Below are 24,816 nucleotides of genomic sequence, written 5' to 3' on the forward strand. Positions count from 1 at the left end.
GGGCTGTCCGTCAGTCTGTCGGTGTGTCTTTGTCTGTCTGTCGGTGGGTGAGGAGCCATGGCGGCTGAGGTGCTGGCGGGGATCTCTGCGCGGCCGCTGGGCGCGGCGGAGCCGCTGTCGCTCGGCTCGCTGCGGGGCAAGGTGCTGCTGGTGGTGAACGTGGCGTCGCTCTGAGGCACCACCACCCGCGACTTCCTGCAGCTCAACGAGCTGCAGCGCCGCTTCGGGCCCCGCGGGCTGCAAGTCCTCGGCTTCCCCTGCAACCAGTTCGGCCACCAGGTACTGGGGATGGGGCCCCGGAGTGAGGAGAGGGGCAGGGAGCCGGGGGCGAGGGGGCGGATGGGGTGTGATGGGATGTGGTGACGGGGGGCTCTGTCTCCGCAGGAGAATGCCACCAACGAGGAGATCCTGCGCTCGCTGGAGCACGTGCGGCCCGGCAACGGGTACAAGCCCAACTTCCCCGTCTTCGAGAAGTGCGAGGTGAATGGGAAGGACGCCCACCCGCTCTTTGCCTTCCTGAAGGAGGCCCTGCCCTTCCCTCACGACGACCCCTCAGCGCTGATGACCAACCCGCAGTACATCATCTGGTCGCCCGTGCGCCGCAACGACATCTCCTGGAACTTCGAGAAGTTCCTCATCGCTCCCGACGGCGTGCCCTTCAAGCGCTACAGCCGGCACTTCGAAACCATCAAGATCCAGGATGACATCGAGCTGCTGCTTCAGAAAGTCCCCAAGGAGGCTCTGCAATAAAGCCGAGCTCTTTAGGATCTGCTGCCCCACCGGCCCTACTCCCTCAGCTCGTGCCCGCTTTGCTAGGAAGGGGCTGTTACCCTGACAGAAATTCCAATGTCCTTGCAAGTTTTGCTTGTGATGGTGCATCTTCCAAATCCTTGAAGTGTACTTGATGTTTCAAAAGTTGCATGTGAATGTTTGGAAAAGTATGCTAGGGAAAGCAGCCCGTGAATCTCAGTGGCTTACTGTGATTCTCTGAATAAAAACAAAATGAAACAAACCAACAGAAAAGTGTTTTCTTTAAGGCTACTGCTTGTTAAATCTGGGTGAGTTGGGCAGAACATGGCTGCTGCGTTACACGCTTGTCAGGTCCTGTTGGTGCTTGCAGGCCTGACTCAAACAACGCAGGCTCAATTTGAACACAAACACAGCCTGGCGGGACGGGGAAACGGTTTGCAATGTTTGCAACCTCTGAATCAGTGTCGTATCTCACCCCGTGCAAAACAAAGGTGGCGGAACGAGAGCCTGGCACAGAACAGATACCTTGTAAAACAGCCTAGTGGACCTTGAGGCTTGTTTAGGAGAGGCATGGGGGCAGGCAGCCAAGGATGAATTTAGATTGGCTGACCCTCAGCACAGACACCAGGAGCAGTCTGTAACAGGTTAATAAATGTTCAGGCAGATGAGCAACCACGTGGTTCGTCCTGCTTGCTGTGCCCACACTGGCAAGGGGCACGGGGAGGAGCAGCCTTTGCCCAAGGCCTGTCTTATTATTTGTCCTGCACCAGGAGAAACTCTGGGGAGACTCAGAACCACAGCAGCATCCACAGCACCTCTGCCTCCTTTCTGGCCCAGCTATCTCCTGTGGCTGTCACATCTTGTATTGGAGGCAGCCCAACATGTGTTGGGCTTTCCACACACTTGCCCAGTCTGGCATTCAGCCCACATCACCTTGCAATGCAGGGAATTACACAGAGGAGTGGTTCTTTCATTTCCAGCATGGAATATCAGCTTGCTTCTCCTGCAGAAACTGTTTTACCTCAGGTTGTCATTGCTGACCTTTGGGCAAAGAACTGAATGCAACATGCAAAGCGTGGGTGAACCAGGGTTCAGGCAATGTTTTTATTTTGTTTTTATTCCTTTCCTGACATGTTTTTGACTCCTGACGGGCACCAAGCTGACATATTTCATGTAGTTGTGACAATCCTGATGTGTTGTTCCTGAGCAGTGATGCAGGGTTTACAACATGCTGCTGAATGGCTAAAATTAGCACCGGTTCTCTCCTGGAAACCATGAACCTGTGCCAAATTCTATTTGCCATCATATTGGGCAGTCGCACAGGTCCTTCTGCAGGTAAATTTTCACTCCTTAAACATCTCTGTGAGCACATTTTCAGTACAAATTACTCCTCACAAGGCCTTGTAGCACTGGGTATAAACCTGGTGCTGAACTGAGGGGTACAAACCCAAACTAGGAACTGTAACTTTTGAAGGGAAGTCACACTTTTAAGCTTTATCATTTACACACTATTTACATAATTAAACTTTAGCTGTTTATTATTATTATTTATTTATTTATTATTATTCTCCTGTCCATAGCTTCTTACCTCCTTGATTTTCTGCCTGCTTTGTTAGTGCAAGTACATTCAAGGCCCTTGCTGGGTTGACTGGTGCTGGGCTTGACGCATTACAGCAAAACCTACAGCCGGCTCCACCCTGCTTACTTCTGCCTGTGAGTAATCAAGATTTGAACTCAGATTGCACAATCCTCACCGGGCTATTTCTTAACTTCCAGTACAGCTTTGTGGAAAAACAGGATGTTTTCAGTAACTATTTCAGCTTTGGGGCTGAAGCTGCTTGATTTGGTGTGTTAATTTTGCAGTAAATCTACTTCCCTAATTAACACAGGATGTTGAAATACGCTGAGAGTACAGCAGCTCACAGGCAGCAGGAACTGCTACTCATTGCACTGTATTTTAAAATTGTATTCAACGCGAACTGTGGCATTTCCTTCATCTTGGCTCACCAGATGTTTGAACAGGAGCCTTTGCAGGGACACCTCGTGTGCTATGCCATCTCCGTACCAGCCTGCAGCCCTTGCTGAGCCCCACAGCAGAGCAGAATATAACACCTGCTGCTGGTCCCAGGGCAGCCCTGCCAAAAGGAAGCTCTCTGCTAAACAGGATCTCTGCCTGCTGACCGAGAGCGCATCTTACATGGTGATCAGTCCGTGCCAACGGCCAAGGGATTTATTTACTGTCTGGCTGCTGGGGCTGTTAGAGCAGCAAAGCAAAGCAGCAGCTCCAGGACAGATAAGGCTGCACCAAAGTCCAGTGATGCTATTCCAGAATGAAAATTAGCAATGCCAGTAGGAAAACAAATGATCCCAGTGTAAGCACACTGCAGTCCCAGAAGCAACTCTGCAGAGCAGATAAAAGCCTCTTCCCTTTGTTATTTCCTCTCTGGTTTCATCATTCCCCACAATGGCTGGCTACTGGGGTAAAAGCAGGCTGTGGTAGAAAGTGCAGCCTGCAGGCTGGAAATGTTCCTCAGGGACATACAGAAGAGGACTGCCCCCATGCAGGCTTTCATGCTCAAATGAGTTTTAACCATGTGGGAGGAAATTTCACTACAGGTAGCAGCTCTGAACTCAGGGTACACCCAAAGAATGCCAGCTGATTCCTCAGTGAATATAAAAGAGTTCTATTTCTGTAATTTAAGAGAGAAAGAGACTGACTCAGTAGGACACCTTAGAATAAATACTACTGTAGCATACTTTCCGTGGCCTGAAGACATTGCCCTTTCCATATCTGTCTCATATCTACACTCCTACACCTTTCTACTTCAACACTTATCTGCAAACAGCCACTTCCTCTGTTAGCACTCACCCCGGTTTTCCATTCCCCTACTTATCAGTCCCATCTTTCCCACCTTTCTAGAGAATGTGTTTTGCCCTCCTCCCCACACACCTCATGATCCCCCTCGCCCCCTTTCTAAGCTGTTGATAGCTGCCATCAATTTTTTTAAACCTTTTAACAAGTTTGGAGATGAACCTGTCAGAAGCGTTAACTAGCTGCAAAGAAAATTTTCCCTTCCTGCTCCTATCTCCCTCTCCTGGGTTTCCTAATGCTCTCTGCACACTGAGCCCGAAGGCATGTGCTGAAACCATGATAGAGGAACTGTGGTGGTCTGAAGTGTTTATACAACAGAAATGCCATCAAGTGGAGCATAAGACTTTTCTCTGCCTGTTAAAAAGTTCCCAGCTATTTATAATTCCTTTCTCCTCCAGATGAGCATGCAGGAACTTTAAGACAGACTGGTTATAATCATTGCCATAGCAGGGCAGGTAGAAAATGCTGACCTCAAACTGGGTGGTGCTTGAAAAGAACAGTTTTTGTTCCTGTTGGTACCTCTCTGGCAGCTGAACAGCCGTTTAGCTTTCAGCTGGAGACAAGTAAGGACAGGAAGCTACATGGATGAAAAGACAGCACTCAAAAGAGACAAGAGAAGACATTGCCCCCGTATCTACTGTGAAACTGCAATAATGTTATTTCTAGTTCTGAATCAGAAAGCTATGAATGAGACTGTTTTCTTTACCATGCTTTGTATTAGGAGTAGGTAATTCATTACCAGTGAGGTCAGCCATGTAAAAGCATTACCTCAGAAGAGCTGACTCATTTTAAAAACACACCCAGCCTTGTCCTAACAGGGTGTACCGGGTTCTTGAAAATCCAAAGGGGCACTGCCCTTTGAGAAAAACAGAAGTAACAGAAATCTCCTCTTGCTGGAAGGAGGAAATTGTCATCTTTTTCAATATGAACTGAATAGGCTTTCACAGCAGTCACCACACCAACAGCTTCCCCCCAGTGGGTGCAGCATGGCCAGACCTGGCTGTGGGGCAGCAGAGCCCACCTGCAGAGCTGCCCCTGTGCCAGGAGCACATTCCTCTGTGCAGATATTCACATCAGCATGCTGCCTTCTCGGCGAGGAAAAAGGATTTCTTTGGTATTTAATTTCTTTGGCATTTCTGAATCACCACCTGAACCCCCCGCCCCCCCCCCCCCCGCTTTTCCCACTGCTCAAGCCCATGCAACATAAACGAAGCTTCCCCACTGGGACACACTGTAATAATGACAAATGACCAAATCTCTTCCCAAGAAGTTGTTTCCAGAGACACTTTATCAGCTCCTGAGAGCTCCACAGCCCATTACTCAGATCTGTTTGCTCTTTCCTTCCCCTTCCAATGTGAAATCCCCTTCCCTAGCCAGTGCCCTGAGCAGAGGGCTCTAGCAAGATAGCTGGAAGAGAAAACAAGCACGACAGGTGGAAACAGCACTGAGGGGATCTGTCCCTCATGAAATAGGGCTGGGCATCAGGAAGAGGTTCTTCAGGGCGAGGGTTGGCGTGCACTGAACAGGCTCCCCAGGGACGCAGTCACTGCACCGAGCCTGTTGGATTTAAGAAGCGTTTGGGCTGTGCTCTGAATTTTTGGGTGGACCTCTGCGGTGCCAGGACTTGGACTCCGTGATCCTTACTGGTCCCTTCCAACTCGTGTTTTCTATGATTTGATAAAATACGGAACTAAACTTGCCACCCCCCCCCCCCCCCCAATAAGCAGAGGGACAAAATGGCGGCTCCCCCTCCCCTCCCCTTCCCGCCCCCGCGGAGGTCGCGCTGAGGCGGGGCTGACCGTTGAGCCCCCCCCCCCAACCCCCGCCCTTCGCAACGCGCATGCGCACGCGGGCCGCCCACCGGCAGCGGCGGGGCGAGCGCACCAAGATGGCGGCGGCCGAGGCAGGCGGGGCGCGGCCGGACACGGCGGTGCAGCGGGCAGAGCTCCGGGCGCTGCTGGCCACGGCGCTGCGCCCCGGGGAGGCCTGGTGAGTGCGGCCGAGCTGCCGGTGTTATCCTTTTTCTTCACGTTCCCCCTCCCCGTATGGCCGCGAGGCCTATGGGAGCGAGCCGGGCCGGGCCGCGCCGCTGAGGGGGCTGCGCCGTGCGTTGCAGGTACCTGGTGGACATCAGCTGGTTTAAGCAGTGGAAGAAGTTCGTGGGCTTCGACAGCTGGGACATGTTCGGCGTGGGAGACCCCAGCCTCTTCCCCGGGCCCGTGGATAACTCGGGGCTCTTCAGCGGTGAGTGGCGCCGCGGGGCCCAACCGGGGGCTGAGCGCTCCGTAACGGCCCGGGGCCTCGGCACGCTCACGGGGGGCTCTCGGGGCTGCGGTAGCTGCTGGGAGTGAAGAATTTATTTTTACTCCCTTGGTAGTGAAGAGTTCGCTTTTACACCCGGCTTTTTCACGTTTCCCTTTCAGATGCGGAAACGCAGAGCTTGAAGGAACACCTCATCGACGAGCTGGACTACGTGCTGGTTCCCACTGAGGCCTGGAATAAGTTGGTAGCGTGGTACGGCTGCATAGACGGACAGCAGCCTATTGTGAGGAAAGTAAGTATGGGTGGAGTGTGTTCTGTTCATCACGCTTTTTGTATCTTTACACAGCTTAGGTGGTGGTTGTTTTACTTGATATGAGATAAGAGAGGATGCTCAACCACTCTGGAGAGAATAACATCAAGTCTTGTCTGAAAAACATGACTCGACAGCATTGCTGTTAAAACACCTGAATGCTCATAGCTCATGGGTTATGTGGGGTGAGAGCTGTTAACCTTTTCTAGGAACCTTTTTACATTAATGATTGGAGTGGTGTAGTTGCATGGAGTAGTTTATTGAAGAACGTGAGTTTACTGAAGAGTGCAGGTTTTTAGTCACGCTTGTCAGGTTTTTGGGACAGAATGAGGCATTGGAATAAACTTCCTTCTAGTACAGATGGCTTGGGGACTTTCTCTGGAGTTTAAGGTGGTTCTTGTTTTCAGAAACTTTCGTACTCTAAAATTGGAAGAAAAGAGACAGACCTGTGGTTTTCTCTAAGCTTGTAACATGCTCTTGTTTTTGTTCTGCAAGTAGTCATGAATGCAATCATAAGTATCTAAACTGTCTTGAAAAGTCCAATCCACTACTTATTCTCTTGAAATCTTTCAGACAGTTGTTTACAGGTAAAAGGAGTTTTGTTCTCATTTTAGTCTTAGGCTTTTGTACTGGCTTAAGTAACTGGCAGTGCCAGTTTGTGGGGTTCATAAAGACTAATTGCTACACCAAGCAAGTGGTGTTGATGTGCAAAATGAGTATTGCGTGTGTTTAAGTGGCGTTGTGCTACGGTAAGGTCTGCTTGAAGGTAAGCGAGGTGTAGGAAAGGGTGGCAGCAGAATGGAAAAAGGAAATAAGATTCCTCTCTTGCAGGCACACTCAATGCTGATCAGTGATGCTGGAATGTTGTCATTCCGTGTGGGTCACAAATTCTACGTAGTAGGAAATTCTGACTTCTTCACAAAGTGTAAATGATCTCAGCTTCTCCTTTCCGAGGTTTACCAGGTAGCCCCACGTTCACTCTACTGTGGTAGAACAGTGTGAACTCCCTAGAAGCAGGTGGAGGCAGGTGGAAATGAATTATACTTTGTAAAGATATATTTTTTTTAACAGAAATACCTAATTTTGGATTAAAAAAAATTATACAGAGAAAAAAATAATACTGTAAATGATCGCTGCCTTCATGAGTAAGGAAGATTTTCTTTCATTGAAAGACTGATCACTTTTACAAAACCTGGTGTATCGTTAGATGTTTGTTTTCTCTGAAAAATTTGGGCAGCAAGTTTGGAATCTGTTGGGGAAACGATTGGGTGACAGGTTTAAGTGTATGAATCTCCTTTTCATGGGCTATCAGATGCAAGTTTTCAGCACTGTAATTATTGAGTGTTAGAGCTTAGAGATGGTGTTGTTTTACAGAAAAGTGATGCTGAGTTATCGTGGTCCAGTTAAAAATACCTCTATTTTTAAAGTCTTGAATTGTTGTGAGAGTTTCAGGCTATGTCATTAATTTACTAGTTGAAGTAGATCTTGCAGTCTAAAAGAAACCACCTTAAAATATATGGGAATAGTAATTTTGAGGGGAAAAAAAAAAAGGAAACATCAGTGGGGCATGCAAGCCACAGTACTGCACCTGAGCGTAACCTGGCTGGTGTCTGGTGAGAGTTTTCTAGATGGCATTGGAAGTAAAGCACTTGTGATCCTTGAGTGCTCTAATCCTTTTCCTAAAAGTAGGTCAACTATAATTTATGCGTCAGGGTATCTGTAAGATTTTGAAAGTAATTATTTTTCAAGCATCTTCCTAGCTTTGCAAGTTGGGATTTCTTCCATTGCTGTGTGTCTGATGATAAGTACGGGGAGATCAGATTTGTTTGGTGTTTGTTTTGTTTCAGAATTCCAAACCGTGTTTTTGGGATAGTCCCTATAAATGATCCAATGCAGAGTGTGTTAATGTACAAACTGTAGAGCAGTGAGTTTGGATGTCAGTACCAGTGTGCTTCCTCAGCACTTGGACAGCACTCTGAGAACAGCAATGTCTAATGGGATGACTCAAATTCTACTTTGGCAAACTGCACAGAGAGCAAGCTAGCTGAGGAGAGACTTCTTTTAAAAGACATCTGCAGGTGATTAGAGACTTTCATCTGTCCTTCCAGTGTCTAAAGGGGGCCTACACGGAGCGTAGTGATAGGACCAGGAGGAGTAATGGCTTTCAACTAAAAGAGGGTAGGTTTAGATGAGATATAAGGAAGAAATCCTTCACTCAGAGGGTGGTGAGGCCCTGGCCCAGGCTGCCCAGAGGAGCTGTGGCTGCCCCATCCCTGGCAGTGCCCAAGGCCAGGCTGGATGGGGCTGGGGGCAGGGGGCCCTGCCCATGGCAGGGGGTTGGAACTGTATGGTCTTTGTTCTTTCCAACCCAAATTCTATGAATAGATGCAGTAATCTGATCAGAAACTTTTCCTTGGAAAGAGTTCCTCCATTTCTAAATGCAGTTTTCACTTGTTTCTAAGTCAAGAATCCCAGAAAACAAGAAGTCCCATATACTAAAATTTCTTCTAAAAAGAAACTGAGAGCTTGTGAATGGGTTCCTTTGCATATTTAAAAAAAAAAAACAAAAAACTTTCCTGACTGTTACTTTCTGTTCCTGTTGTAACAGTAAAATACTGAAGATCCTTCTGTAAAAAAACAACCTTTAATATTTCATATAATGTTACCCGATAAAAGCTCCAAAAAGGGAAGCGTAGTTTTGCCAAATTCTTACAATAAGTCTTAGACTTGATTCTTCCTTTCTTTCCAAAACTCGACCAAGTGTTTTTCATTTCTGTTTTCACCTATAAAATGAGAAGGATAGAGATCATGGATGTAGATCGTAGTGAGTCTGATGTCGCATGAAAAACCTTAACTTTTTACACGTTCTGGTTAGATGAAATGTGATTTCAGTTTCATAGGCTTTACACTGCAAAGCTCTGTGCAAATAATAAAAATAAAATTAAAAAAAAAAACTATTTTTTAATAGGGTAATTTTTTCAGTGTCTCTTTCCAAATCAATATGGAATTAGTAGATTAACACTTGGGACACCATGTGTTTTTCCTGTACAGTCTTAAATAGACTAAAACTTGGCTTTTATTCATTTTATAAATTAAATAATTACTCTTGCATGGAGTGTTGGAAGAGACTTCAGGATTGTGCTGTATGTAGTTTTCTTTATCAAAAAGAGACTATGAGGAAGTGAGTATAGTATTTAAATTAATAAAGTAGCAGGCTTAAATGCAAATCACTTGTATTTAAGCACGTAAAGTTAAATAGTACTGGTGGAATTGTCCATAGTGTAGAGACAGGAAATGAAATAAATGCATCAAATTTGTAACCTTAATGGCTTAGTGCATCAGTTAGCTGAAAACAGGTCTCAGGGTAAGAAGCACTTTTAACAACTTTTTAGCTTTTTAAAAACACTTAATGCTCTGTAAACTACACTTCTTTATGATTCTAACTTTCTTGTTTGTGCTTTGTCGCATCTTCCTTCTGTCTGGAGGTAGTAGAATACGGTCTGTTTGTGAAGCACTGTAAAGTTGAAGTTTATCTTCTTGAACTGAAGCTGTGTGAGAGCAGTGATCCGGACAACGTAATCAGCTGCCACTTCAGCAAAGCGGATACCGTTGGTAAGTAGCTCTCTGATGCATTAAGCTGTGTTCTGAGACTCCATCAAGAGATGTTTTGTACACTTCAGAGCAAGAAAGGTATTGAGAAATTAGAACAAGTCAAGTGGGTACCAAAAAGATGGTTGTGGTTGGAGCATGTGATGTGCGAGAAGAGGCTGAAGGAGCTGTGTTTAGCCTAGAGAAGGCTTTGGGGGGACCTCTTAGCAGCCTCACAGTACCTATGAGGAGGTTACTGGGGTTATGGAGTCAGGCTCTTTACTGAGGTACAATGCAAGAAAACGTCAGACAGTCATCATTTGAAACGTGACAGGCTGCAGTTGAACATAATGAAAAAGTTTTCCCTGTCAGGACAGCTGGACAGTCAGAACGGGGCCCAGAGGGAGGGGGAATCTCCTTCCCTACCAGCTTGGAAGACCTGGTTGGATAAGTCCCAAGCAGCCTGGTCTGAATGCGGTGTTAACTCAGCTTTGAGTGGTTGGACTAGGAACACCCTGAAGTTTCTTCTAGCCACAGAGACTGTGTGCAGTGCAGAGATTTGTTGTTACAAGCTTTGAGGAATGCATTGCTTACTAACTTGTGTTCTTGAGGAACATCCACATCACTTGTGTAAAGCAGTTCTGTCTTTGGTTCTTATATGACTCTTTGTATGTGAATATTTAGATGTTTTCTTAATGGCTTATCCTATGCTTCTGTTCTTCCTGAAGTGTGGCTTCTGTGTATCATCCCTCTATTTTCACCTGTAAAAATGCTGAGTGTCAGCTGTCATATGTGTCTGTAAAGATGCTTCTTCCAATTGCTGGTGATAACTGAAAACAATTACTTCTTGAGCCTGTGTTTTCAAATCATGATTGCTCCACAGAAGTTGGCCTTTGGGCAGAAGCTTCTCAATGTGTTCTGAACAGTATCGAATGGAGGGCCTGATATGCAAATGCACAACTGAAATAACTGCATTTCTTTCTTTCAGACTAAATACTGGAGAAGTTACATGAGCAATTGTAACTTCCACGGTGCTTTTCCTACTCAAAAGATCTTGACCAATTGATGATGTACTTCCTTGCTAGAAGGCTGTTTTTTTTTTTTTTTTTCCAAAAGTACTCATGTTTTAGGAATTTTGGTGTTTTTTCTTCCTGAACAGCCACTATTGAGAAAGAAATGAGAAAACTATTTAACATCCCAGCTGAGAAGGAAACTAGGTTATGGAACAGGTACATGAGTAACACTTTTGAGCAGCTCAGCAAGCCGGATAGCACTGTGCAAGATGCGGGCCTGTATCATGGGCAGGTAAGGGGCATTTCTCCCCCCCCCAATGCTCACAGTAAAGGATGGCTGTGTACACTAAAAGTGCTCTGCAATTTACAGTATAAGTTTTCTCGAGCAATGCTTTATCTATGAGTTTACAGCTTCTTGGATTATCATGTGCTGTTTTCTTTCCCTGTCATATACATTGAGCAAATGCTGAGAATGTGATTTGTTAATGATTTTGCAAAGTGTGTAGCAGATTTTCAGTTGTGTTTTTATTACCTGAACTCTCTTTCAGGTTGTTCTAATAGAAGTGAAAAATGATGATGACACCTGGCCTAGACAGCATTTACTGGCAAAGTAAGCATATTCTGATGACTTCCACTATTTTGTCCGACTTGTTTACTTGGTTTTAGTCACCGTGTCTTCCATGAAAGCCTAGTTATCACTGCTTATTGTGGATTTCTTTGTCTTGGATATTTTGGAGGATGTAAAAACTTGAATATAAGCATCCTTCAGTTGTTCTACAGCTGGTTTCTTGTTTTAGCAGCAGTCTTCTGTCCAAAAGCCCGTTTCAAATAAGTTGTGTAAGGATTAAATAGCTTAGGTTTCTGCAGTGTTTAGGAGACATAAGTGCTATTTATGTTGAGCTAGTCTACTTAAAAAGCTAACTCTGCGGACTGCATAGTGAAAATCTATATTTTGCTGCTATAGAAGAATAAAAAGGATCTTGGCATGTATTTCCAAAGCTGCCAGTAGTTTGAATGCTCTGAGTTCTGGTTGTTCCCCCTTAAAGAGGGCATAGAAACAGTGCGACAAACATGCAGCTTCCCCTCAGCCAAAAAAAAAAAACAAAAAACAAAAAACAAAACACCCAACAATTAGAAAACTGTAAGTATTGACACAAATCTTCTATCTAATCTCTAGAGAAGAGATGAGTAAATGTGTGATGAAATATTGCATACAACTTGCTATATACATACAATGGCGAGGAACTGCTGTTACCTAGTGTTACACTAAGGAAGGTAAAATCCAGTGAAGATGAGGCCATCAGACTCAATACTGCTAAAGGAAATGCTTTTCTGTACGATGCATTTAGCTTACAGAACCTGCTGCCAATTGATCTCATTGAGATCCAGATCTTCCTGGAGTTAAATTTGAAGGCTGGGGTCAAGACGGGACTGTCACAAAGCCAGTTCTGAAATGATTCAGTTCCTTTGAAATGCTGTGCTGGAGAAATGGATTAGGAGAATGTCCACAGGATCACTGACCTTCCTATAAGAATACAACGTGAAAAGCACGTAAATAGTCATGTTACATACGTAACCGAGTACTGGTTAACAGTAGGTATTTGAGAGGCGGTACACAGACCAGATCATAAGTTTTTGTTTCCACGTGAAGCAAAGCTTCAGCCTAGGAGTGCTTCCAGGCCTCAGGGTTTATTTTAATAGCTAGCCATAAAGACTTTCAACTTAGGTCTAATGGTATTTAAATAAAAATGGTTAGCGGGATGTAGATTAATATTTTCTAATGATGCAGGAATAAAGAAGTGCTTATTACAACACAGAACTTGTGACATTGTTTGACTTGATGCTGATAATGGTAGCTGAAAGAATTACCTAATTCCTACATAGAGGATTTTCTGTTCCTTTCGGCTAACTATTTACTTTCCCCTCGTCTCTGTTTAACCATATGTGTACGTTCCACGTGATGTCTTCCTTATACACTTGGGTGAGTTGGTTTAGTAGGTTCTGCTCTCTGGCTTTTGTGCTTTTATTTAGTCTTTTGGGTTAAATGTGTATTCGCCGTTTGCTCAGAAACCCTCTTGGAACGACAGAGAGAGAAGCAGCTGGCCTGCCCCTTCTCCTTGGGTCTGACACCGGGGTGTGCTGCTCAGAGCACGCAGTGCTAATCAAAGATTTCCGTGTGACCAGTGCATGCACGGTCTCTGAAGGGAACAGTATGTCTTAACGTCTGTTATGACAAGCCCTAATACTGTGCAGTCCTACCCAAAGGTGGCTGTGCTGTATAAGACAACTTGGGACAAAGCCTGGGCTTTAAACTTTTTTCTGTGTTTGAAATGGGAGGAGGAGGAAGTTGAGAACTTCCTGCTCTTGCGCAGACATATAAAAATCCTTCGTGGTCACTCTTTTGCCCTGCTTTTTTCCTTGGGCCGCGTCACTAATATTAAAAGCTTATTGAGAGAGCTCTTTGGCGTTCAGAGCTCTGATGCCATAAGCCACGTGGGCTGTCGAGCTCTCAGGTGCCAGTGGAGGAGCTGTGAACGTCTCCTCTGCTGCCCATGTGCCTGAGGAGGCCTTGGGGAGCTGGGGGTCCTTCACCCACTGCTTGCCAAGCACAAGGGGGCTGTGAGGTGTGGGGGCGTTCCTGCCACAAGGCTTTTTTCACACTACTTGCCTCTTGTCAGAGACTCTTTTCCATGTGTTTGATATCCCCAGCCATCAAGTGGACTGGCCTTTAACAGGGAAAAAAGGCTTTTCAACTCCGTAGCATCCTGTGGGGAATATATTCAGAGTATGCCTGGCCACTGCTGTTTCCTTGCTGTTCCTGAAGGAGCAAGGTGACTTCTCCTTCCCGTAGTTTGAAATTGCTTTTCAGAAGAGGGAATGAATTCTCCTCCTGTTCTTCCGTTTGCTGATAGCACTGTGCACTCAGGGCACTTCTTTCTTCCTAGGACACTTTCCAGTAAAAACACTGAAGAGGTGTCTCGTAGTTTGCTCTTCGCAGAACACGTGTTGCTTTTCTTCAGTTGCTCTGTCATGATTTAGGCATCTGTTCAACCTGATGCACCAGTCAGTGATAATACACGCCCAAAATTCTTGTACAGTTGAAGACCTCTGATAGGCATTTTGTAGGTACAGAATGCCTTATTAAATGGACTTCCGAATTTGAAACTGATCCTATTCCCTTGTGTGCTGGTGACTTCAGGGAAACCCTTCAGCAACTGGGCTAAAGATGTGGGCAGGTCTTTATTTCTTGCTGTGGAAGTGCTTGCTCTGCAAATGCTGTGCTGTGAGCAGACTAAGAATATGAGATCTGCTGAAAAGGAAATGGAAATTCGTTATAGCCCCTCCTTTTCCAATTAAATACAAGTTCCATCTTTTCTTCCTTTGACATTGATTTTGTCAAAGTATTTTTAATGTTTTTTCTTTTATTTGTATTCCTAGTTTATAGAAGAAGGACTCATTTTACTGTGTGCTCTGAAGGTAACCTTAGCTCAGTTAGAATACTTTTCTTGTGTCTTCCAACCACTTGAAAGTCTTCTATAGCTTTAATTTCAATAATTCATCTTAGCGGTTTGTGTGCTGATCAACCACAAGGCCTCACAGTTTCTGTACTAGATAAAGTTGACAGATTTATTCTGCTGGTCTCCAGGTTTCTCTTCCCTTGCCATTTCTATGCGTTTTTGAAAGGTTGTGTGCTAAGTGTTGAAATGTCTGTCTTCCCCTGGTAGAGTAGGGGCAGCGTGCATCACTGCTGCGAAAGGTGAAGTGTGTTTGGGGATCAAGAACGGGAGCCCTGCGTGCTTGCTGGACTCTGTGGCAACGGGATTCCAGTTCTGGGTCAGCCTCCGGAAAGTAAGCTCCTGTAGCAGCCTTGAGGCCAAAACAAAACAACCTCAGTGGTTCAGTAGGGAAATTCTGAGTGCGAATCAGATTTTCTTTTTGTAACAGACCAGCACACTGGTAAAGGGCATGTGAAATGATTGTGTGCCTGTAGGTTGAGAAATCTGAAAAGTAGCTTAATGAGTTTTCGGAAGTAGTGGAGTGAACTGCTGAAGTAGCAGATGATATTTGTACCGGACTACTTAAAGTTAGTATTATTCCAGTGAGAAAATTAAAAGGTTATTTGAATGCTTAAAAGCTTCTGCGGTGTACGAGAAATGGAAATTAAATGAGGAACTCTACAGGCAGCAGATGGAGATGAGCACAAACCAATGTCTAGAAGAAGCTGAAGCCAGATACTCGATGCTGCAGAATGAAATACAAGTTTGTTGTGACTTCAGAGGTTATTGATGATCTGAACGGCTTATCTGTAATCTCTTGGGTTGAATAAAAGCACTTTAAAACCATGATGTGAGATCACAGAATTACGGAATGGTTTGGGTTGGAAGGGACCTCAAAGACCATCTAATTCCAACCCTCTGCCACAGGCACAACCCCTCTCCTAGCCCCATCCAGCCTGTCTCATGCCTCTTGGTGTTAGGAGACGTTTGGTTACTGCCCTCGTTAATGTGTTCTGGCTTTTGGTTAGCCTTGGAGAGGCCAAGCACTTGGAATAGATGAGTTTTGGAGGTCTTTGCCAGCTCAGCTATTTTATTCTCAGTCTCTCCTCATAGGAGACGTGCTCCAGCCCTCTGATCATCCTCATGACCCTCCTCTGGACTTGTTCTAACTGTCCTCCTTATGCTGGGAACCCCAGAGCTGAACGTGGGGCTCCAGGTGGGGTTTCCCAAGAGCAGAGCAGAGGGGGACAATCTCCTCCCTCACCCTGCTGGCCGTGCTGCTGGTGCAGCCTTTTGGGCTGCAAGAGGACACTGCTGGCTCACATCAAGCATTTTTCAGCCAGAAGCTCCTGTTTTAACTTCTGCCCTTCTGTATTTCTTTTGCTGATGTTTTATTTCCAAACTTGTAAGGCCTCCAGCTGTTCTGTCTCCTCTTGGCCCTTGCAGCTTGTTGTCTTTCAGTTTTTGCTCTGCCAAGGTTTTCCAGTCCTGTTTTCTTAGTAGCATCTGAGTATGAAGATGGGAGTTTAGTTTCTATCCTTCAAGACTCAGGGTACCTTAAGAAGAACGAGCCAGACCTCGGGGGCATCATTTCTTTTTGGGTTTTGGGTGCCTAAATTAGCGCTGCTGTGCGGGGTGTTGTGTTCTGGGCCTCTCTGCAGTCAGTTCTGGGTGTTTGGTTAGGTAAAAATGGGGAGGATAAAGGTTTCCCAGTTAGCCTTTGCTACAGAGAAATTACTTAGGCTTACAGAAACTATTCTGATCCTTGTAGTTTTGCTTTTTGTGGAGCCAAAGCTGTCTGTGGCAGAACATTGTTGATTTTTAGAGCCTTGTAGGTGTCTATTAACATGGTGTTCCCGTCCTTTTCTGGACAGGGAGAGGAGTTGTGTGCATTAGTCTGGGACTCAGCTGGATAGATTCAAAGTTATGAACTTTTCCATCTATTTTTTTTTGTGTTTTCTCTCAGGGATTTTATCATTTTGCATTGTTTAGCCTCCCTCTACCCCCACTTTCAAAGTCCAACAGTTTTCCACCAGGTAAATGAGGCTGACCAATGCCTCCGTTTTTATGTTCAGCAGCTCAGGGAATCCAGAACTCCTCTCTGTCAGCCTAAATTGCCACAGCCCAGATTCCCTCTGTCATTTCCTATGTTCAGTTTAGGTATTTTGTTGTATTTGCTAACTCTGCAACTACCAGATGATTCCTGGGTGGTTTTTACAGTGGCCACATCTACAAACCTCTACGTTCCTTATAGCTGTCATCTTCCCACTGCCTCCCTCTGGTTTTATACATTGACCTCTGCTTAAGAGAGTGCCTGAATCCAGCATCTGGAGGCCCTCGAGGAGTAAAAAAGTGCTTTATGCTCCCCCTAGCACCCTAGTTCTTGCTAATCACTGTTCTGTTTGGGTGGGTGGTCTGGGTTTTAAGTAGAGGAGGACTTATTTTGTGGTGTTTAACGTGGGGTGAGTGTTTTGTGGCCTTAACACTGGGATTTTTGTTTGTTCCATGGTGGTTTATGAGTAAATGTAAATCTTGCTGTCCTGTCGCTTGTGCCATCTGAATTACACTCTTGTTTCAGTCTGGGACCCAGATTTTGGTTTAAGCAAGAATCGCTACTCCTGCTTCTGATACTTTTTTTCTGACGTTTCTGTTCCAGACAGGTGTTTGGAAACGTGATCACACAGATCAAAGCAGTAAAATCTGTGTGGAGGGACTGACTGTCAAGTGGCAAGTCCTCGGAGTTTTGTGGGAGGTGGTGTGGGGGGAGACAAAAGTAGTAGCACTGTTTCTCCTTCTTTTTCCTTTCTCCCAGATCAAGCACTGCAACTAGCAGAAACTTTACTACCTCTTCAAAATCATCAGCAAGTTCTTATTCCTCAGTGTCTGCCACTTCTGTCATTACTAATGGTGATAGCAGTAACTCCTATGGACTGAACAGCTCCCACCTGGGCAGGGGGTAAGAGCAGGAATGTTCTTTTGTTTCTTCGTCCCTTGTGTGAACTCTCTTGTGCATCCTTGCCTGCATAGAAAAGGAGTGTAATGGTGCCCTGTGAGGAGTTCTGCTTCTCTTGTGTACCTGTCACCAAACCTTGCTTTTGAGGCAACTAGGCTCTGCAGTTCCCTGCTCACTTGGTAAAGTAGTACGTGTTTTATAGTTACTAATTGCTAGGGTTTAGCCCCATTTTGAGGGGACTGAGGATACGAGGGAAAGGAGTATATTCTTCTCTCCACCTGCCAGTGTGTTAGCCTTTCCAGGTAGAGACTGTAATTTTCTTGCTAGCTGTTACAATACATCGTGTGGATTCTTATACTAGATTTGCTGCATTAGGATAGCGTGCTGTGTACTTGCAGACAGGAAATTAAGGTTTTATGAAACATAAATTAATAATAGACTGTAGTGATTAATGTTTCCAAAGTTAGCATGTATACCTCATCATCCTGATATCCAATGTTATCCAGCGTTGAAGCAGCAGAAATATGCATGCTGCTGCCTTTCATTAAACAATTTTTATCTCGTATTTGGTGTGAGTCTTCAGCATTACTGAGACTGGGTAACTCATTGTGTTTTCTTTCTTTCAGAGGTTCTGGATTTGTCTGCAACTCTTACAACTGCGGGGACTCTGCTTCCCTGTCACAACCTGGACTTTGTGGACTCAGTAACCTTGGGAATACCTGCTTCATGAACTCTGCATTGCAGGTAAAAAAACGAAAGAAACACTTCAGAATTAAATACAAGAACAGTCCTACAGAAATTGTGAATCACAATCTGTGGAAAGAAAAGCATTCTGACAGGGCTCAATGAAGAGACCACTACTAGAATGGGGAAAAAAAAAGTGCTTAGGCAACAATGATCTGACATGGGAAATGTTTTAACGTGCGTGCAGCATTAGTGAGATGAGTATGCTGGCCACTTTTTCCCGAAGATTGCTAGCTATCTGCTTTGCTGAACTATTAATTACAGTAGTAGTAAATACATGCGTAAAATTACTCCACACCAAAGGAGCAGAAGGTGACAAATATGTTAGTTTTAAATAAAATTTCTGAAGATGAACCAAGGAGCTACAGGCCGGGGAGCCTTGAGCCTTATATGCCTTATGCTAGATGAACTGGGAGAAAGTCTTCCAAAGAGAAGGCTTATACTTGTGGGCAAACAAGAGAAGTCAGTGAGGCATCTGCAAAGAGAAACTGCGTTTCAGAAATGAGTCTTTTGAATGCCGTGGTCTGTCATGTGGTGACTTCCTTATTTCAGCAATGTTCTGAGTTGCAGTGATTACAGTTTCCCACCCTTCCCATAGATTTTGGATTTTTTTTCCTAAGTATGTACTCTGTAAGTCTGTTTCACTGATTTGTTAATAACTTAGTACATGTTCGGATGTGAAAGCTGGGTTTGTTATTTTGCTGTCACGCAGATTTATTGTCCTGTGCAGTAAATTCATTTCCTTAATATTTCTTCAGTGTCTGAGCAATACCCCTCCTCTGACTGACTATTTCCTGGAAGATAAATACGAAGCTGAAATAAATCAGAACAATCCCCTGGGAATGAGAGGAGAAATTGCAGAAGCCTATGCAGAGCTCATAAAACAGATTTGGTCTGGGAGACAGTCTCACGTGGCCCCACGCATGTTTAAAGTAAGTACTCTGTGTTCTTGTAGCATAAGTCTTTGACAGAAGAAACAAGATAACATGCCTTCCACAAATTGTGGTGTCCTGAAAGCAGTAACAACAGAACTGCTTCAGTGTTATTTCATGTTTTAATTAACTGCTTTTCAGGATAGAAGGAAGGAACTTAACCTGGAATTGGCTTCTGTTTTTAATGTTAAGTGCCTTACTTAGTAAATGACCTTTTAACCTGAGAGTTGTTTTCAAACGAATCAACATGATCTTTGCTACAAACCAAGGCAAGGTAATGTGAATTGCCAGCTGTGAATTTAAGTAATGAAAAGAGGTGTACAAGTCATAAATCTAAAAACTGGAATTTTTAAAGTAGAAAGTAAAATACATTTCCTTGTCTGCCACGTTATTTATTGGTTCAATGTTTCTAATCTTTCATTATAAAGAGCTGCTTTCAGCTAAAATACTGGAATGCAGCAGTTGTATACACTCCCCCCATAGGATAAAAAGTCATTTGTTCTAAATATAATGTGAAGATGCTGCACTGCATGACGATATAATGAAAGCATCCAAGGTACATTAAGAGTTTACCTCTGTAAGTGCAGTTTTAGTAATCTGAGAAAGAATAATGTCCTGAATGCACAAAATAAGCAATGAGCTGACCTTAATGTAAATGTACACCCTCTTGCCGTTCAGACGGTCTCGAAGTTGAGGGTAAATGCTTTTGTGACCTAGAGCAAAAGTCTTATGGACTATAGAAATTGTCCTCTGTAGAGCTGTAGGTCATTATGCATCAACAAGATGGTCTTTAATATCCGTGAATTGGAGTTGGTCGCACAACATCTACCACTATTAAAGTTGTTCTGTAATCTTCTGTTCAGAAGAAATATGCAGAATCAGTAGTGGACATCAATAAAAATGTCTTAATGTAGGTTGTTCTTATTTAAGACTGGAATAAGCATTACTTTTTACTTCATGGAGCAGTATTGCTTGTGACTTTCTAATATTGTTGCAGATAAATGACTGTCTCAGCCCTTCAGTTTGGGTTTTGTTGCAGTTGTCATCTTGAGTGGTTAAAATGTTTGAAGCATTAGCTCTGGAAGCATGTTGGATGCCGTGTGTTCATGAGAAAACTTCTGCTGGTCACTTGGACAGACTGCTCCTTCAGCTAATTGTTGAAAGGGATGCCACAGGAAAAGCTGTTGTTTTTAGAAGCAGGAACACTAAAGGGCAGTGTTGTGCTGCATGAAGAAGCAGAGGATGTATTTGGGTGTGCTGTTCCTGGCTTTTGCTGCCCAGGCTGTTATGTATTAGAGCTTCATAGCTCTTTTTTTTTTTAATTTTTATTTAAAGTTTTTAAGAATAGCTAGAAGCTATTGGTGACTACTGATTTCAATCTTAATTCTAAGCCAGTTATATTAGCTCACAAGCATCTTCTGCAAGCATTTCCAGTCTTGCAGTCCAGCTTCTTCAAGCTACAGTCGTATAGCAAGTCTGCATTGTGGGAAGTGTAGGCTTCTGCAAGAAATTAAAAGTAAGAAATGCATCAGGCAGGTAAGTTTTGTGTGCTGGTTGTTTGCAGGTGCCTAAATTAACATTGGTAATCTAGATTTCCAGTGTTACAGCACTAAATGCATTCGTCTCTCTCAAGTGTTGGGGGACAAAGTAGAAAATAGTTCGGAATAGTATCTTGGCACCCTCTGTTCTGTTAGCATCCAGCTCACTGGGGTCTGCTACTAATACAAGGTAACATGGGGTTGATTCCTGCAAAAGCTAGGACGTGTTTTTATTCCACTTTGTTTTACACACAGTTTATATTCCCCCCCCTCTAACTCTTGCATCATGTTTCAGACACAGGTTGGCCGGTTTGCTCCTCAGTTTTCAGGATACCAGCAGCAAGATTCCCAGGAGCTGTTGGCTTTTCTTCTGGATGGTTTGCATGAGGATTTGAATAGAGTGAAGAAGAAGCCCTACTTGGAGCTGAAGGATGCTAATGGCAGGCCTGATTCGGTATGGTGCCCTTTACCTGAGCGTCCACTGCTTCTGAGAGAGCGTAACTGGGTTTTGTGACACTTGGTGGCCTTCTTGTCCACAGACTGCACAAGCACCTTCCCTGCTAGTGTACCTGGGAGGGGAGAACCCTGCCATGCTCCATGGCCCGTACAGTTCTTCATGACACCTTGCAGCACGTAGCTGTTGCTCTGTGTTATAGCAGAACACCAGTATCCTTCCTGACAGACAGGCAGATGTACTCACTGTACCATTCTGACACAATTCTGCAGTGGGAAGGAAGGAAATTGATCTTGTGACATAACAGCTAAATGTAAGATTGCAATTATTACCATAATCTCGTCTCTTGACTACTCAGGCCCACTGTCTTCCTCCAGGTAGCTTCCTCCAGGTAGTTTGGGCAGCAGCTTTTGCATCAATTCAAGGGAAACACTGTGCAAGCGGTCGTATTTACATGTGGCATTAGGTGGAACAGGATTTTCTTAAGTGGCGTCCAGGTGGCTCTCAAGAAAGTGCCAGGATAAGCATCCTGGGCACGGGGTTGTAAACAGTGTTCTGGTAGACAGCAGCATGCCAGACAAAAAGAACTTAGAGGCCGTAATTCTCAGGTGTGCTCCCTTGTGGCCTCTAGGTGAATGTAAGCCATCGGCTGCCAACCTGGGTTGAACAGGGTGTTCGAAATCACCAGGCAAAGCAAAGAGAGAACTTAGTTATGTGCGGAGGTGATTCACTGTAACTTGGTACTGCTGTGGATCTTGATCACCTAACAGTTGGTGAACTACCTGCCTCTCCTGCAGAGGCTTTACTTGATTTTTCCTCCTTTCTGGTGTTGTGGGAGTGGGTGCACTGATGTAAAAGCAACTTTACGCTGTTGGGCTCCAGTTACCCACTCTACATAAATACAGAAAACTAATTCTCTTATGCCATTTTCCTGACCAAGTCCTGAAAAATCTCATGTTCGTTTTTTTTTTTTCCTGCCTTTTTCTCTATCTTCTGTCAACGCTGGTACGTGAGGATTCTGCAAACACCTCTTTGTTTCTCTGAAGTTGCCAAACACCACGCTCACATTAAAATGAAACACACAATAGTGGAATGTCTTTCCCTAAGTGAAATTGCATTCTCCTGATCAGGCTTTTAACTCTTGCCCTGGTACAAACAGCTGCAGCATACTGAGAAATGCAGAGTCCAGAGTAAATGTATTGTTAGGGTGGGGTAAGGCTTTAGGAGCTGTTAAAAGCCAGGTAAAACAATTATTTTTAGGAAGTATGTGTGAATATTTGTTTTTTTCCTCTTAACTGGCAATAGTATAATGGTTTTTGCCTTTTCCTGTATAATACAGTGCATGTAGCAGCAACACAAGAAGTTTTAGTCTTTTTTTTTCCTCCAAGAAATGGTGATAGTTGTGGGATGAAGAGGGTGCCCAGCATGCCTTCATGTTATTTAGGTACTTCCATTTCTCTTGGTGTAGGAGGTGCACAAATGTTTCTGCCATGTTTCTGTATTGCTGCAATTATTGGAGCTAATTCCTCTGTTCTCATCTCAGCATCCTGGTTACTGGCAGTAACTTTGGAGGGGGTGTGTATGGCACTTACTTCGTTTGATAAAGTGAAGATGCACTATGAAAAATACAGTATTGTACTGGAACCTGAAAATCTCATATTTGTATGAGCCTCTAATCACACGAATAGACAAATGCTAGCTACTTGTTGTTCTTACATGAGGAATTTTTTAAAATGTATTGTGAAAGTCTTCAAGGGGTTTTAATTTGCCTTCTTTTATACTTTGTTGTCAAGCAATAGGCCCTTCCACGAAGAAAAACTCTATTTTCTTGGAAGCTGTAACCGCAGCTGCCTTTAAAATCAGGGGACATCAATCCATTCCTCCTGGGGTAAAGTAGAGTTAGCAGCTTTCTGTTCTGAGGAGCAGCGTGTAACCCTGTCACTGTCCACTTGTTTCATAGAATCATAGAATCATAGAATATCCTGAGTTGGAAGGGACCCTTAAGGATCATCAAGTCCAACTCTTGACACCGCACAGGTCTACCCAAGTTCAGACCATGTGACTAAGTGCACAGTCCAATCTCTTCTTAAATTCAGTCAGGCTCGGTGCAGTGACCACTTCCCTGGGGAGCCTGTTCCAGTGTGCAACCACCCTCTCTGTGAAGAACCCCCTCCTGATGTCAAGCCTACATTTCCCCTGCCTCAGCTTAACCCCGTTCCCGCGGGTCCTGTCGCTGGTGTTAATGGAGAAAAGGTCTCCTGCCTCTTGACACCCCCTTGCTTCTCTTCATGCTTCTGGCTTTGCTTGCATCAGAGCAACACTGACCAAGTGACTTGGCTATGATGAATTACACTTAACACAAGGCCTTAGTTTCACTGAGAAAAATCTGTGTGTGTTAGGCTGGAAAGAGGGTAGGTCCTCCCACCGCCCGGTCTGTGGAATTTCTCTGTATCTGTCAGTATGAACTTCATGAATTTTCTTTGATCCCTGTGCACGCAGAGCCTTGGAAGTGTTGTTAAGAAATATTTTTTCTTTTTTAATTTTTACAGGTGGTAGCAAAAGAAGCCTGGGAGAACCATAGGCTGAGGAATGATTCTATCATTGTGGATATTTTTCATGGTCTCTTCAAATCGACACTTGTTTGTCCCAAGTGCTCTAAAGTTTCTGTGACCTTTGATCCCTTCTGTTACCTGACCCTTCCACTGCCTTTGAGGAGAGATCGTCTCATGGAAGTCACCCTGGTATACGCAGACCCACAGCGCAGACCTGTCCAGGTGAGGCATGAGTAACACCTGAATTTCTTTTTAATCTGTCTCTTTCTCTTAAGTTTTAAAGTTGAGACACTTCAAATAACCTAAAAGACACTGTCTGCTTTTGAGTCAGGTGGGATGGCCTTCTTTAATTGTAAAAGCTGGGATTTAAACATGTGAAATCAAAAGGCTTTGTAAAAACTCCATTCATGAGACCAAGGTCATGGGTCAGCTGAAAGTGGCTTAATTTTTCTTGTGATGAGGTTACTTGTGTGATATGCTGTTGGTTGAAGGCAGTAATACGTTTACATCATCATGTTTACCTCGTATAAAATGTGCCTGGGAAAACATAAAGGTGAAACTTCTGAGTAAGGCCTTGCAGTTTCAAACAACTGAAAAAACAACCTCTTTTTCAAAAAATAAGTAAATAAATGACTTGATTGCTTTTAAAGCCTGCTCTTTTCCAGGGTAGACTAAAGTTTTTTCTCCTTTTTTTCAAATAGGCCTGTTGGTGAGTGCACGCATACCTGAAGTAACCTTCAATATTTGTATGTGTTGTGCATTAAAATTAGTGATTTGTATATACACTTACTTTGTCAGAGAGGGGACTGGTAGATGCAGTAGGCTGAATTAGCAATGAGTTTTCATCCTGCTTTTTGTACAACTGTGAAATCAAGGACAGCTGCACTCGTCACTGAGGCTTTGTGAAGGGAAAGAACAGAGGGGGGGGATTCATTGAGACGCTGACCAAGATTACTGGTGGCATAGAGGTTGAAAGGATAAATTCTACTTTGAATTAAGATAAACCCAACTGTCAGTAATTGGAGCTCTTCTAGATGAACTGGCCGTGTGCCTGTTCCACACCTCACCTGCAGTCTCCCTGTAAGCAGTTATTTGCATTTTGTGATCTCCCAATTGAGAAGCCAGAGGTACGCACCACTTCCTTCCACCTCTGGTGTGTGACACCGTAAGGGTTGTGCCGAGAGCCTGTGATGGCCACAGCTGAATATGCACATAGCACAACTGAGAGGATCCTAGTGAATAATCAAAGATACATAGTTCCTTTTAGTCAAGGCAAGTGTATTCCACATGATTCTCTAAACATGTGCCTGTCTATAACTACTACTGTGCCTTTGAGTCCTTCTCTAAAACA

General features: G+C 44.3%; 2 protein-coding genes across 4 annotated transcripts in view; both read left to right on the plus strand.

The window, feature by feature from the left end:
* GPX1 (glutathione peroxidase 1) lies at positions 1-1,012 on the plus strand. The gene is made up of 2 exons (XM_068695007.1): positions 1-279; positions 385-1,012. The coding sequence occupies exons 1-2, from the start codon at positions 58-60 to the stop codon at positions 748-750; spliced, it is 588 nt and encodes a 195-aa protein (XP_068551108.1). The 5' UTR covers positions 1-57; the 3' UTR covers positions 751-1,012.
* Positions 1,013-5,447: 4,435 nt separating this feature from the next.
* The window catches only part of USP4 (ubiquitin specific peptidase 4), a 44,091-nt gene continuing 24,722 nt past the window's right edge, over positions 5,448-24,816 (plus strand). For 2 of the 3 annotated variants that reach the window (XR_011100493.1, XM_068695026.1), the window contains exons 1-11: positions 5,448-5,611; positions 5,739-5,866; positions 6,046-6,176; positions 9,680-9,806; positions 10,942-11,087; positions 11,344-11,405; positions 17,105-17,248; positions 17,872-17,989; positions 18,748-18,921; positions 20,755-20,913; positions 23,463-23,687. Coding sequence is in view for 2 of the 3 variants with exons in the window: in XM_068695026.1 (XP_068551127.1) it covers positions 5,463-5,611; positions 5,739-5,866; positions 6,046-6,176; positions 9,680-9,806; positions 10,942-11,087; positions 11,344-11,405; positions 17,105-17,248; positions 17,872-17,989; positions 18,748-18,921; positions 20,755-20,913; positions 23,463-23,687 (1,563 nt within the window). In the remaining variant the exon portion in view is untranslated. The remainder of the gene's footprint in view (positions 5,612-5,738; positions 5,867-6,045; positions 6,177-9,679; positions 9,807-10,941; positions 11,088-11,343; positions 11,406-17,104; positions 17,249-17,871; positions 17,990-18,747; positions 18,922-20,754; positions 20,914-23,462; positions 23,688-24,816) is intronic. The other variant, XM_068695027.1, reaches the window with a different exon arrangement.

The sequence above is a fragment of the Anas acuta genome, chromosome 11, assembly GCF_963932015.1.
Source record: "Anas acuta chromosome 11, bAnaAcu1.1, whole genome shotgun sequence".
NCBI lineage: Eukaryota > Metazoa > Chordata > Aves > Anseriformes > Anatidae > Anas > Anas acuta.